The sequence below is a fragment of the Eschrichtius robustus genome, chromosome 8, assembly GCF_028021215.1.
Source record: "Eschrichtius robustus isolate mEscRob2 chromosome 8, mEscRob2.pri, whole genome shotgun sequence".
Classification (NCBI taxonomy): domain Eukaryota; kingdom Metazoa; phylum Chordata; class Mammalia; order Artiodactyla; family Eschrichtiidae; genus Eschrichtius; species Eschrichtius robustus.
The window spans coordinates 111485919-111502146 of NC_090831.1; the positions used below are offsets into that span (position 1 = coordinate 111485919).

General features: G+C 39.8%; 1 protein-coding gene across 1 annotated transcript in view; it reads right to left on the reverse strand.

The window, feature by feature from the left end:
- SLC35B4 (solute carrier family 35 member B4) overlaps nucleotides 1-14319 on the reverse strand; it is a 34983-nt gene extending 20664 nt beyond the window's left edge. The window contains exon 1 of the mRNA XM_068549478.1: nucleotides 13932-14319. Coding sequence (XP_068405579.1) covers nucleotides 13932-14008 — 77 coding nt within the window. The 5' untranslated portion in view covers nucleotides 14009-14319. The remainder of the gene's footprint in view (nucleotides 1-13931) is intronic.
- Nucleotides 14320-16228: the final 1909 nt, after the last annotated feature.

The window sequence follows — 16228 nt, forward strand, 5'->3', positions numbered from 1 at the left end:
AATAATAAAGATTGGGGAGGAAATAGATAAGATAGAGATTAAAAAGACAATAGAAAAAAAATCAATAAAACCAAGAGCTAGTTCTTTGAAAGGGTAAACAAAACTGACAAATCTCTGGCCAGGCTCACCAAGAAGAAAAGAGAGAGAACCCAAATAAACAAAATAAGAAATGAAAAAGGAGAAAGCTCAAGTGATACCACAGAAATACAAAAAACCATAAGAGAATACTATAAACAATTATATGCCAACAAATTTGACAACCTAGAAGAAATGGACAACTTTCCAGAAATATACAGCCCACCAAACTGAATCAAGAAGAAATAGATAATTTGAACAGACCAATCACTAGAAGAGAAATCGAATCTGCAATTTAAAAATACGCTCTACAGGGACTTCCCTGGTGGCCCAGTGGTTAAGACTTCATCTTCCATTGCAGAGGGTGTGGGTTTGATCCTTGCTCAGGGAGCTAAGATCCCACATACCTCATGGCCAAGAAACCAAAACATAAAACAGAAAGAAATATTGTAACAAATTCAATAAGACTTTAAAAATGGTCCACATCAAAAAAAACCTTAAAAACAAAAAAACTCCCTACAAACAAAAGTCCAGAACCAGATGGCTTCACAGGCAAATTCTACCAAACATACAAAGAAGAACTTATACTGATCGTTCTCAAACCCTTCCAAAGGACTGAAGAGGAGGGAACACTCCCACAGACATTTTATGAAGCCACCATCACCCTGATATCAAAACCAAAGATACCACCAAAAAAAGAAAATTACAGGCCAATATCTTTGATAAATATAGATGCAAAAATTCTCAACAAAATATTAGCAAATTGAATCCAACAACACATAAAAAAGATCATACACCACAACCAAGTGGGATTCATCCCAAGTTCACAAGGATGGTTCAACATAGGCAAATCAATCAATGTAATACACCACTTAAAAGAAAAGTCGAAAACAAAATAATCATCTCAACAGATGCAGAAAAAGCATTTGACAAAATTCAACACCCATTCATGATAAAAACTCTTACCAAAATGGGTATAGAAGGAACATATCTCAACATAATAAAGCCATTTATGACAAATCCACACCCAATATAATACTCAGTGGTGAAAAGCTGAAAGCCTTCCTGCTAAAATCTGGAACAAGACAAGGATGCCCATTCTCACCACTTCTATTCAACACAATATTGGAAGTCTTAACCACAGCAATCAGACAAGAAAAAGAAATAAAACGTATTCAAATTGGAAGGAAAGAGGTAAAATTGTCACTATATGCAGATGACATGATACTATATATAGAAAACCTTAAGGACTCCACACAAAAACTACTAGATCTAATAAATGAACTCAGCAAAGTAGCAGGATACAAGAATAACATTCAGAAATTAGTTGCATTTCTTTATGCTAACAATAAAATATCAGAAAGGGAATGTAAAAAAGCAATACCTTTCAAAAATCACACACACACACACACACACACACACACACACACACAAAACCCCTAGGAATAAACCTGACCAAGGAGGTGAAAGACTTATATGCTGAGAACTATAAAACATTAATAAAGGGACTTCCCTGGTGGCGCAGTGGTTGAGAATCTGCCTGCCAGTGGAGGGGACACGGGTTCGATCCCTGGTCCAGGAAGATCCCACATGCACCGGAGCAACTAAGCCCGTCCACCACAACTACTGAGCCTCCGCTCTAGAGCCCTAAGCCACAACTACTGAGCCTGCGTGCCACAACTACTGAAGCCCATGTGCGTAGAGCCCGTGCTCCACTACAAGAGAAGCCACTGCAATGAGAAGCCTGCACACCACAACAAAGAGTAGCCCCTGCTCGCTGCAACCAGAGAAATCCTACGTGCAGCAACGAAGAACCAACACAGCCAAAAAAAAAAAAAAAGACTTAAACGTAAGATATGACACCATAAAACTCTTAGAAGAGAGCATAGGCAAATCTCTGTAATAAATCATACCAATGTTTTCGTAGGTTAGTCTCCCAAGGCAACAGAAGTAAAAACAAAATAAACAAATGGGACCTAATCAAACTTACAAGCTTTTGCATAGCAGAGGAAACCATAAAAGCAAAACAAAACAAAACAACAAAAAGACAACCAATGGAATGGAAGAAAATATCTGCAAATGATGCAACTGACAAGGGCTTAATCTCCAAAGTATACAAACAGCTCATACAACTCAACAACAACAAAAAAACAAACAACCCAATTGAAAAATGGGCAGAAGACCTTAATAGACAATTCTCCAAAGAAGACATACACATGGCCAGTAGGCACATGAAAAGATGCTCAGCATCAATAATTATTAGAGAAACGCGAATCAAAACTACAATGAGGTACCACCTCACACTGGTCAGAATGGCCATCATTAAAAAGTCTACCAATAACAAATGCTGGAGAGGGTGTAGAGAAAAGGGAACCCTCCTACACTGTTGGTAGGAATATAAATTGGTGCAGCCACTATGGAAAACAGTATGGAGGTTCCGCAGAAAACTAAAAGTAGAATTACCATATGATCCAGCAATCCCACTCCTGGGCAAATACCTGGACAAAACTATAATTCAGAATGATACATGCGTAGGACCTGCACAGAAGGGGAGAGGCAGGATGTGGAAAGGAGGGCCTCTGGAGTGTGGTGATCCAGAGTTTGGAGAGCACACTGGACACAGCAAAAAATTAGAGTATCTGCAGAGGAACTCAAGAGAGTGATCAACATTAATGTCTCAGAAGATCGGAGGAGGAACCAAGATGGCGGAGTAGAAGGACGTGCTCTCATTCCCTCTTGCGAGAACACCAGAATCACAACTAGCTGCTGGACAACCATCGACAGGAAGATACTGGAACTCACCAAAAAAGATACCCCGCATCCAAAGACAAAGGAGAAGCCACAGTGAGACGGTAGGAGGGGCGCAATCACAGTAAAATCAAATCCCTTAACTGCTGAGTGGGTGAATCACAGACTGGCAAACACTTATACCACAGAAGTCCACCCACTGGAGTGAAGGTTCTGAGCCCCACATCAGGCTTCCCAACCTGGGGGTCCGGCAACGGGAGGAAGAATTCCTAGAGAATCAGACTTTGAAGCCTAGTGGGAATTGATTGCAGGACTTTGACAGGACTGGGGGAAACAGAGACTCCACTCTTGGAGGGCACACACAAAGTAGTGTGCACATCGGGATCCAGGGGAAGGGGCAGTGACCCCGGAGGAGACTGAACCAGATCTACCTGCTAGTGTTGGAAGGTCTCCTGCAGAGGCGAGGCGTGGCTCTGTTTCACCGTGGGGACAAGGACACTGGCAGCAGAAGTTCTGGGAAGTACTCCTTGGCGTGAGCCCTCCCAGAGTCTGTCATTAGCCCCACCAAAGAGCCCAGGTAGGCTCCAGTGTTGGGTTGCCTCAGGCCAAACAACCAACAGGGAGGGAACCCAGCCCCACCCATCAACAGTCAAGTGGATTAAAGTTTTACTGAGCTCTGCCCATCAGAGCAACAGTCAGCTCTACCCACCACCAGTCCCTCCCATCAAGCATCTTAGATAGCCTCATTCACCAGAGGGCAGAGAGCAGAAGCAAGAAGAACTACAATCCTGCAGCCTGTGGAACAAAAACCACATTCACAGAAAGATAGACAAGATGAAAAGGCAGAGGGCTATATACCAGATGAGGGAACAAGATAACACCCCAGAAAAACAACTAAATGAAGTGGAGATAGGCAACCTTCCAGAAAAAGAATTCAGAATAATGATAGTGAAGATGATCCAGGACCTGGGGGAAAAAAAGGGAGGCAAAGATCGAGAAGGTGCAAGAAATGTTTAACAAAGACCTAGAAGAATTAAAGAACAAACAAACAGAGATGAACAATACAATAACTGAAATGAAAACGACACTAGAATGAATCAATAGCAGAAAAACTGAGGCAGAAGAATGGATAAGTGACCTGGAAGACAGAATGGTGGAATTCACTGCTGCGGAACAGACTAAATAAAAGAGTGAAAAGAAATGAAGACAGCCTAAGAGGCCTCTGGGACAACATTAAACGCAACAGAATTCGCATTATAGGGGTCTCAGAAGGAGAAGAGAGAGAGAAAGGACCAGAGAAAATATCTGAAGAGATTATAGTCGAAAATTTCCCTAACATGGGAAAGGAAATAGCCACCCAAGTCCAGGAAGCGCAGTGAGTCCCATACAGGATAAACCCAAGGAGAAACACGCCAAAACACATACTAATCAAATGGCAAAAATTAAAGACAGAGAAAAATTATTGATAGCAGCAAGGGAAAAACAACAAATAACATACAAAGGAACCCCCATAAGGTTAACAGCTGATTTCTCAGCAGAAACTCTACAAGCCAGAAGGGAGTGGCATGATATAATTAAAGTGATGAAAGGGAAGGACCTACAACCAAGATTACTCTACCCGGCAAGGATCTCATTCAGATTCGATGGAGAAATCAAAAGCTTTACAGACAAGCAAAAAAGCTAAGAGAATTCAGCACCACCAAACCAGCTCTACAAGAAATGCTAAAGGAACTTCTCTAAGTGGGAAACACAAGAGAAGAAAAGGACCTACAAAAACAAACCCAAAACAATTAAGAAAATGGTCATAGGAACATACATATCGATAATTACCTTAAACGTGAATGTATTAAATGCTCCAAGCAATATATATGCTGTCTACAAGAGACCCACTTCAGACCTAGGAACACATACAGACTGAAAGTGAGGGGATGGAGAAAGATATTCCATGCAAATGGAAATCAAAAGAAAGCTGGAGTAGCTATACTCATATCAGATAAAATAGACTTTAAAATAAATAAAGAATGTTACAAGAGACAAGGAAGGACACTACATAATGATCAAGGATTAAGGATCAATCCAAGAAGAAGATATAACACTTATAAATATATATGCACCCAACATAGGAGCACCTCAATACATAAGGCAACTGCTAACAGCAATACAAGAGGAAATCGACAGTAACACAATAATAGTGGGGGACTTTAACACCTCACTTACACCAATGGACAGATCATCCAAAATGAAAATAAATCAGGAAACAGAAGCTTTAAATGACACAATAGACCAGATAGATTTAATTGATATTTATAAGACATTGCATCCAAAAACAGCAGATTACACTTTCTTCTCAAGTGTGCACAGAACATTCTCCAGGATAGGTCACACCTTGGGTCACAAATCAAGCCTTGGTAAATTTAAGAAAACTGAAATCATATCAAACATCTTTTCTGACCACAATGCTATGAGATTAGAAACGAATTACAGGGAAAAAAACGTAAAATACGCTAACACATGGAGGCTAAACAATACGTTACTAAATAACCAAGAGATCACTGCAGAAATCAAAGAGGAAATCAAAAAATACCTAGAGACAAATGACAATGAAAACATGACGATCCAAAACCTATGGGATGCAGCAAAAGCAGTTCTAAGAGGGAAGTTTATAGCTATACAAGCCTACCTCAAGAAACAAGAAAAATCTCAAATAAACAATCTAACCTTACACCTAAAGGAACTAGAGAAAGAAGAACAAACAAAACCCAAAGTTAGCAGAAGGAAAGAAATCATAAAGATCAGGGCAGAAATAAATGAAATAGAAACAAAGAAAACAATAGCAAAGATCAATAAAACTAAACCCTGGTTCTTTCAGAAGATAAACAAAATTGATAAACCATTAGCCAGACTCATCAAGAAAAAGAGAGAGAGGACTCAAATCAATAAAATTAGAAATGAAAAAGGAGAAGTTACAACAGACACCACAGAAATACAAAGCATCCTAAGAGACTACTACAAGCAACTCTATGCCAATAAAATGGAAACCTGGAAGAAATGGACAAATTCTTAGAAAGGTAGAACCTTCCAAGACTGAACCAGGAAGAAACAGAAAATATGAACAGACCAATCACAAGTAATGAATTTGAAACTGTGATTAAAAATCTTCCAACAAACAAAAGCCCAGGACCAGATGGCTTCACAGGAGAATTCTATCAAACATTTAGAGAAGAGCTAACACCCATCCTTCTCAAACTCTTCCAAAAAATTCCAGAGGATGGAACACTCCCAAACTCATTCTATGAGGCCACCACCACCCTGATACCAAAACCAGACAAAGATACTACAAAGAAAGAAAATTACAGACCAATATCACTGATGAATATAGATGCAAAAATCCTCAACAAAATACTAGCAAACAGAATCCAACAACACATTAAAAGGATCATACACCACGATCAAGTGGGATTTATCCCAGGGATACAAGGATTCTTCAATATACGCAAATCAATCAATGTGATACACCATACTAACAAATTGAAAAAAAAAATTGAAGAATAAAAACCATATGATCATCACAATAGATGCAGAAAAAGCATCTGTTGACAAAATTCAACACCCATTTATGATAAAAACTCTCCAGAAAGTGGGCATAGAGGGAACCTACCTCAACATAATAAAGGCCATATATGACAAACCCACAGCAAACATCATTCTCAATGGTGAAAAACAGAAAGCATTTCCTCTAAGATCAGGAAGGAGACAAGGATGTCCACTCTCACCACTATAATTCAACATAGTTTTGGAAGTCCCAGCCACGGCAATCAGAGAAGGAAAAGAAATAAAAGGAATACAAATTGGAAAAGAAGAAGTAAAACTGTCACTGTTTGCAGGTGACATGATACTATACATAGAGAATCCTAAAGATGTCACCAGAAAACTACTAGAGCTAATCAATGAATTTAGTACTGTTGCAGGATACAAAATTAATGCACAGAAATCTCTTGCATTCCTATACCCTAATGATGAAAAATCTGAAAAAGAAATTAAGGAAACACTCTCATTTACCACTGCAACAAAAAGAATAAAATACCTAGGAATAAACCTACCTAGGGAGACAAAAGACCTGTATGCAGAAAACTATAAGACACTGCGATTAAAGAAATTAAAGATGATACCAACAGATGGAGAGATATACCATGTTCTTGGATTGGAAGAATCAATATTGTGAAAATGACTCTACTACCCAAAGCAATCTACAGATTCAATGCAATCCCTATCAAATTACCAATGGCATTTTTTACAGAACTAGGACAAATCATTTTTAAATTTGTATGGAGACACAAAAGACCCCGAATAGCCAAAGCAGTCTTGAGGGAAAAAAACGGAGCTGGAGGAATAAGACTCCCTGACTTCAGACTATACTACAAAGCTACAGTAATCAAGACAATATGGTGCTGGCACGAAAACAGAAACATAGATCAATGGAACAAGATAGAAAGCCCAGAGATAAACCCACGCACCTATGGTCAACGAATCTATGACAAAGGAGGCAAAGATATACAATGGAGAAAAGACAGTCTCTTCAATAAGTGGTGCTGGGAAAACTGGACAGCTACATGTAAAAGAATGAAATTAGAATGCTCCCTAACACCATACACAAACATAAACTCAAAATGGATTCAAGACCTAAATGTAAGATCGGACACTATAAAACTCTTAGAGGAAAACATAGGAAGAACACTCTTTGACATAAATCACAGCAAGATCTTTTTTGACCCACCTCCTAGAGTAATGGAAATAAAAACAAAAATAAACAAATGGGACCTAATGAAACTTAAAAGCTTTTGCACAGCCAAGGAAACCATAAACAAGACGAAAACACAACCCTCAGAATGGGAGAAGATATTTGCAAACGAATCAACGGACAAAGGATTAATCTCCAAAATATATAAACAGCTCATGCAGCTCAATATTAAAGAAACAAACAACCCAATCCAAAAATGGGCAGAAGACCTAAATAGACATTTCTCCAAAGAAGACATACAGATGGCCAAGAAGCACATGAAAAGCTGTTCAACATCACTAATTATTAGAGAAATGCAAATCAAAACTACAATGAGGTATCACCTCACACCAGTTAGAATGGGCATCATCAGAAAATCTACAAACAACAAATGCTGGAGAGGGTGTGGAGAAAAGGGAACCCTCTTGCACTGTTGGTGGGAATGTAAATTGATACAGCCACTATGGAGAACAGTATGGAGGTTCTCTAAAAAACTAAAAATAGAATTACCATATGATCCAGCAATCCCACTACTGGGCATATACCCAGAGAAAACCATAATTCAAAAAGACACATACACCCCAATGTTCATTGCAGCACTATTTACAATAGCCAAGTCATGGAAGCAACCTAAATGCCCATCAACAGACGAATGGATAAAGAAGTTGTGGTACATATATACAATGGAATATTACTCAGCCATAAAAAGGAACGAAATTGGGTCATTTGTTGAGACGTGGACAGATCTAGAGACTGTCATACAGAGTGAAGTAAGTCAGAAAGAGAAAAACAAATATCGCATATTAACGCATGTATGTGGAACCTAGAAAAATCGTACAGATGAGCCGGTTTGCAGGGCAGAAGTTGAGACACAGATGTAGAGAGCAAACGTATGGACACCAAAGGGGAAAAGCGGCAGGGGGGTGGGGAAGGTGGTGTGCTGAATTGGGCGATTGGGACTGACATGTATACACTGTTGTGTATAAAATGGATGACTAATAAGAACCTATGGTATAAACAAACAAACAAACAAACAAAACAAGTAATACTAAACTTTCATTGGGTTATTTGTATGGAATTATGTTAATATAAATGTTTCAGACATTACATGAAATTTCTAAAAATCTTATATGTTCTGGTATAATGTTATAAGTCATAATTCTAGTTCTTACTTTAAAATGTGTATCTCAGAAATAACTAAGTTTCCTTGTCAATTGCATTATTATGAACTTTCATCAAATCTTTAACCGTGGTCATTTTTAAGTCTTTTTTCATTTACAGACAGTTCTGGGTGTACTCTGATGCTTTTGCAAAAATGTTACTATAAAAGGGTTTCATCTTCAAGGAATTCATGGAAAAGACTCTGACAAGTGCAGGTTTCTGGTAACTGACTATACTGCTGAACTGAATGAATAAGCATTTTCAGAACTCTAATGGAAAACTGATGAACTCATAAAATTGCTAACAAAAGATCAAGATGAAAAAAAAAATTAATTACATGGGACTGAGTGAACTGATGAGGATGATTATAATTTTTGTGTCTTTCTGTTTGAATAAAAAAAAAATCCCACAAGGACTCAGAGGCAAAAAATATACAAATCAATTTTCACTTCAAAGTAAAGGAGCTGTTACAGTGGAGGATTACTGGACTGAATGTCAGTATTATGACATAGTATGAGTGTGTTTCGAGTTTGGTAATTGCAATCATTGTTGCTTTTGTCGTGGTCATCCATTTACAATGCTTGGTGTCAGTTTATTTATCTCTTGTAAAAATAAAATACAGTGTGTGTGTGTGTGTGTGTGAAAAAAAAAAAAAGATACATGCACCCCTATGTTCATAGCAGCACTATTCACAACAGCCAAGACATGGAAATAACCTAAGTGTCCACCAATGGATGAATGGATAAAGAAGATGTGATATATACAATGGAATACTACTCAGCCATAACAAAGAATGAAATAATGCCATTTGCAGCAACATGGATGCAACTAGAGATTATCATACTAAGTGAAATAAGTCAGAAAGAGAAAGACAAATGCCATATGATATCACCTACATATGGAATCTAAAATATGGCATAAATGAACCTATCTATGAAACAGAAACAGACTCACAGACATAGAGATCAGACTTGTGGTTGCCAAGGGGGGTAGGGAGGGATACGGATGGACCGGGAGTTTGGGGTTGGTAGATGCAAACTATTACATTTAGGATGGACAAACAACAAGGTCCTACTGTATAGCACAGGGAACTCTATTCAATCTCTTGGGATAAACCATAATGGAAAAGAATATGAAAAAGAATGTCTATATGTATACAACTGAGTCACTTTGCTGTACAGCAGAGATTGGCACAGCATTGTAAATCAACTATACTTCAATTTGTTAAAAAATGTTAAAAATAAATAATTGAAATCAGGATCTTAAAGTGATAGCAACGTCCCCATATTCACTGCAGCACTATTTGCAATACCTAGTGAAGATACAGAAACAACTGAAATGTCCATGGACAGATGAATGGATACAGAAAATGCGGTATAAACATACAGTAAATATTATTCAGCCTTAAAAAAGAGGGAAATGACACCATTTGCAACAACATGGAAGGCATGCTAAATGAAGTCAGTCAGTCACAAAAGGACAAAAGGACTGCATGATTCCTCTTACATGAAGCATCTAAAATAGTCAAACTTACAGAAGCAGACAATAGAATGGGGATTGCCAGGGTCAGGGGGGAAGGGAAAATGGGGACTTGTTCAATGGGTATAAGTTTTCAGTTATACAAGGTGAATAAGTTCAAAAGATCTCTATACATCGTAGTGCATATGGTTAACAATTCAGTAGTGCACACTTAAGAATTTGTTAAGGGGGTACATTTCATGCTCAGTGTTCTTACCATAAAAAAAAGGGAGCACAAGGAAATTTTGGAGGTGATGGATATGTTTATTACCTCGATTATGATGATGGTTTCATAGGTGTATGCATACTCATCAATTGGTATACATTAAATGTGTCCAATCTTTGTTTATGAATATACTTCAACAAACATATAAAAAAGTTAAAGCTACTGAAAACATTTAAAAAATTAAAATAAAAAATAAAAGGCATCATAATAATTTTTAATTTTATCTTTATTTATGGAGGTAGCTATTATTATGCCCAGTTCATTGCTAAGACACTGAGCGCCAAATGGCACAGAATTAGGTAAGTCTCCCAGAGCCACCTGGCAAATAAATGGTGTTTGCAGACCTCCTTATTATTATCATTGTTATTATTTATTTTTTTAACAATTCAGTGGTTTTTAGTATTATATTTAGAGTTGTGCAGCCATTACCATCATTTAATTTTAGGACACTTCCAAAAGAAATCCCATATCCATTAGCAATCACTCTCCATTTCCCCCTCCCCTTGACAATTCTAATCTACTTTGTCTCTATTTCCATAGGATTTTTATATCTCCCTAATGTACTCAAATAATTCAATTTTTAAAAAAATCAACTTACAGAGCTTTTTAAGAACACAATGCTGTATAGCTACCAATGGAACTATTTATTTTAATTTGAACAATTCACTTTAAAACTTCAGAGTACAAACCTGGATCCTTTTCCCCTGAATTGTTTGTTATCTTCAACTTTATTCCTCAGGTATTATAATCACTAACTGCAAACAGTTTCTCTTTGAATTCTCTTTGGCAAGAATCCAAATTTTTACTTCTTTAAAAAAGAACTCTGAAGAGAAAGATTTAGGCAGATAGTTTATGGCTTCTGTATTTCTTATTCTAGATTTAGAAAACTTCCTTATTTGATTCAACATTAGGCACTTGATGAAAAAATAAAATGCGAAAAAGAAAATGTTTCAGATTGTTTTCCTGACATAAGACACCTCACCTAGTTAGTGAGCTGATGTGTATCTTGTTTCCAAGGTAGAATGTAAACTCTCTCAGAAGGGAGATCAAGGCACTCATTCATTACTTCACATCTGCCCTGTACACTGCATTGGTGCTTTATATTTTATTATAGGTCCCAATTATAAGTATGAAATAAGAAAGAAAAACCTAAATTTGTTCTCCAACTTGGGGGAAAATGGTTAAAAATGCTCACTTCTCCCTACAAGTCAGTTTAGCATTTCAATTCATACTTAGTGTCCCAAGGAAGCTATATAAGAAGCACAGTTCCTGCTCTATAAAAATTTATTAGCGTTCCACTGTGATGTCCCAAGATAAAGTCACAAATTATGAGAAGGCCAAATCTACAAAGAACCTTAAAAGACCATCTGGTCCAACCAGCTCTTATTTTCTTGATCTGAAATATGGTAAGTTGGAGTTGCCCAAGCAAATCAGCACAAAGCTGCTATTCAGTTTGGGGTACCACTCATTAAACTAACAAATGTACCCCTTACCACATTATGAAAACCCATTGCTGTATGCAAACATTCAGATGTACAAGAAAGATAAGGAATGATGGTTTTTTTGGGTTTAACAAATTATTCAAAGTATTCTAAATAGAAGATCCAATAATGCAGAAAAACATCCTGTAAAGTTAGATTTACCCACAACTTTTCAGGAACAGCTCATAAAACAGGGTATATGTATATTGAAACAAAAGTTGTTAGAAGGGGAACCTATTGCGAGCTTCAGGCTTTGCACCGGCATCTCATTTAATCCTTCAAAACCCTGTGAGGCTGGCAGAGCCATCACTGCCCTTTCACAGCTGAGAGAACAGACTCAGGGAGACCATGTAATTTAGCTAAGGGCTCACAACTGGTTAAAAAATAAATTAAAAAAGGCCCTCAGTTACTAACATAACATATTCTGATGTCATACAGCCTTTGGCAAGGTTTAATTCAATGGCATATTCAACACAAACATTACACTATTATTCTCTGACCTTCATTTCCATGGCTGGCCTGATTTTATCACATTTTTATATTTTTAAACCAATTTCCAAAGTGACCTCCCTTTGAAGTGTACCAGCTGACAGCTGGATACATTTTTTTTTTCATTTTCACATCCCTCACCGCCTACTCCAGAGAATGACAAATAAAAGATTTTAATCAACACTTTTTGCACATTAAAATTTCAAGCTCTGTAATCGCAAAAATTAATCCCACAGAGTTTACCTTAAGCAAACTGGTTGCTTCAGAATGACTTAATCAATGTTATCATGAAAATAAAATACATTTCTAGCAGGCACCACAGGAGGAAATGGGTCACCAAAGCCTAAGGGCTGCTCAAGCTCAAAAATAACAGGAAAGTTGAAAAAGGTATTGGGCTAGGAGTTTAGATTCCTGGATTCCACTTCTGGTTCTGCCACTTACAAGTAGTAAGAGACGACCTAACTTCCTGGGACATGTTTCACTTTCAGTAAAACAGAGAATATAATTCTTGACCTATCTTGTTCTGATGGTCAATGGAGATAATGTGCAGATTTAAAAACATGGTGCTAAACAGCACCATAGATATTATTTTATAGGTGGAAAAAGGAAGCCCAGAGAGGCTAAATAACTTGAAAACGTCACACAGCCAGGGGATGACAGAGCCAAAGACAGGAACTCCTGAGATTTTCAGTCCTGAGCTTTTAGAGTCCACCTGTTGCCTTTTCTCTAACAGCTTCTACTCAATGAACTTTGCACATTATTACTCAACATTATTTGCATGCCACCTCAATAAAACTACCCTGGTGTCCCTTTGGGAAAGTGTCATAACCATTCTTGATTTATAAAGTTACACCTCAAAATGCAAGCTTCCTGATTTAATATCTTAATGCTGGAAAGGCTATCCCCGGTCAATTGGACCGACCTGCATAAGAATTCGTTCTACTACATCCGCGAGAGGCATTGTTGGGCAAAGTACTCATAACCATCCCTAAGGCCAATAAAAGAACTTCTTTGCAGGCCACTTTAAAACAACTGAAACTTTCTTTGCAGCGTGTACCAAATCAGACTGCTTTTTAAGTCCAAGCTTTGCTCACGTTATATATATGGCATTAGCAGGATCGAGAAAAGAGCTGGAGGAACCTTGGGTTCTGCCACGAGCTCCCTGCCGACCTTGGGGAAAAAAACTCTCCAGGCTTCAATCCCCCAGAATGTGAAAAGGGGGTGACGACAGCAAACACCCCCAGTGTTTCCGTCGAGGGATGCTAAGAAACTATTGGGCGGGAGAGCGGAAGGTGCGCAGGATGACGGAGCAGCCGACTCAGCCGCGTCCCAAGCAGCCCAGGGCAGACACTGGGCGCAGGCGGTCCCACCCCGGGCCCCGCCCGGCTCGGGGGGAACGGCGCGTGGGGGCGCCCCTCCTCCGGCTTCTTTAGTGCGACCGGCGGGGGTCACTTACCGGGCCAGGAGCTCTAGGAAGATCACGTTACTGCAGCAGCCTGCGAAAACCAGGCCCACCGCTAAGGCCGGGCGCATGGCCGGGGCAGGGTAAGGGGAGCAAGCGCGCAGAGGAAGCGCCCGCCTAGACTGCTACCCCAGGAAACCCGGCTGCCGCCTCGCCGCGGCACTGAACATCACCACCGTCCCGCAGTGCTGCTCTCCCGGGGCCGTCGCGGTCTCCCTTTTCCCGGCAGCCACCACCAACGCTGCCGGCGAGGAGCTGTAGTTAGCTGTCAGCGGGGCCCCATTCATCCGAAGGGGTGTCCGAGTCCGGGCCAGACTACACTTCCCAGAATGCTGCGCGCCCGTACGACCGGCTGCGTCCTAACTCGCCTCTGCCCGGCAGCTCCACCGGAGCGGAGAGAGAAGCGAGGTGCCCGTCATGCCTCGCGCGGTAGCAAGCCGCGGGGCTTGCTGGGAAGTGAAGTTCCAACGCTGTTAACGTTGTTTCTTAAGAGGCCGCCAAGGGCTGTGAAAGGGATTCGTCCAGCACTTTCACGGTAAACTCACAGCTGACGGCACTAGAGCTACACACCTGTGATTGCTTGGTCGTTGGAAGTATTCTAGTATCTGAAAATTCTCCTGAATTGGGAGAAAGTAGAAATTCTCTGAACTTCCTTCTCTACCTTTTGAAAAGAACATCGGACTCGGGAAGTTCTGGGATTGAATCTTGGCTTAGACACTAATCAGCTCGGCTATCTCAGGCAACTGCTTTCTCATCATAGGTAAAGATGGGAACAGTAATGCCCATCTTACCTGGCTGTTGTGAGGATTAAAAGCGATGATCACCTGGGCATCTTGTTAAAATGCAGGTTCTGATTCACTAGACCTGCTGTGGGGCCTGAGGTTCTGCACTTCCAACAAGTTACCAGGTGTCGGTGATGCTACAGATCTGTCAACCAAACTTTGAAGAGCACATGCCTATAAACCAGCTGACTCTGGAGACCTTTCCATCCCACCCGTCTCACCGGCTCAGGGACTCTGGGCCAGCCAACCAGCCACCCAGGCTCCTCTTTCCCTGTAGCCTACAGTCAGGCTCAAACTAACTTGTCCTTCTCCTTCACTTTAACACTGAATATCTTTAAAGAGTAATCTATATTCACGGTCTCTGCTTTTTACTCTCATCAAAGCCAGGTTATTGAAAGTAGTCTCATTTAGAGCCCTAATGACCTCTTAATTGTCCAAACCAAATACCACAGGCTCACCTTACTTGATCTTGCCACGGCTTTTGACAATGAAAGCTCAATCCTCTTGACATTCTCCTGTCCCTCGGCTCATAAGACACGAGCGTCCTGTTTCTCTTTCTACTTCTCTGACTTATATTTTTCAGTTTTCTTTTTGGGTTTTCCTCCTCTGCCCACTGAGTTCTCCTAACAGAGCTCCATCATTTGTCCCTCCTCTTGTTTCCCTGAACATTTTCTATTGGTGATCTCATCTCCATAACTTCAACCATCACCATATGTAACTGAGATCTTATGTGTATGTACAGCCCCAATCTCCTGTGTGCCTTAAATCGAAGTTTCCAACTGCTTATTTGACATTTTCACCAATAAATCCTTGTAAACCCCTCAACAACAGCATATACACTGTTCATTATCTACCCTCCCAAATAGGGCCCTTATTTCTACTAAGGACATTATCCACCATCTGTTCTCTTTGGGCAAAAACCTAAAAGATATTCACAGTCTTCCTTGCCTTCCCATCACACATTTATTTTATCTCTACATTCTGTCAATTCTGCCTCACAAGTATCTCTAGATTCCAATCTCTCCTTTCAGTTTACATCGATGTCTACTTATCCTCCTAACATATCTTGGTGCCTTCAGCCTCTTCCCTCTTCAACCCATCCTCCATGCTGTCGCCACACTGTTTCCAAAAACAAACTCAAACTCTTTATGTCACACTGCTATTCCAAGATGTCTGTTCCAATTACTAGTACTGTGTAACAAACCACCCCAAAATGTGGTGATTCAAAATGTAGTATAGAACAAAAAGATTTTCTCTCTCTCACACAGTTCTGTATGTTGACAATGTTCGACATACACCTAGTCCGTTCTCCGTTGGAGTTTCGGATGCCGTTGTGGTCAGATGCCAGCTAAGGCTGGAGCCTTCCGAAGGTGTGACTGGGCTGATGAATGGCTCTCTCCTCATGGCCTCTCTTAGGCTGTGTTTCCTCACAATATTGTGGACTCAGGTTAGCCAGACTTCTTACAAGATGACTAGCTCCCCCTAGAACAAGCGTTCCAAGAGATCAAG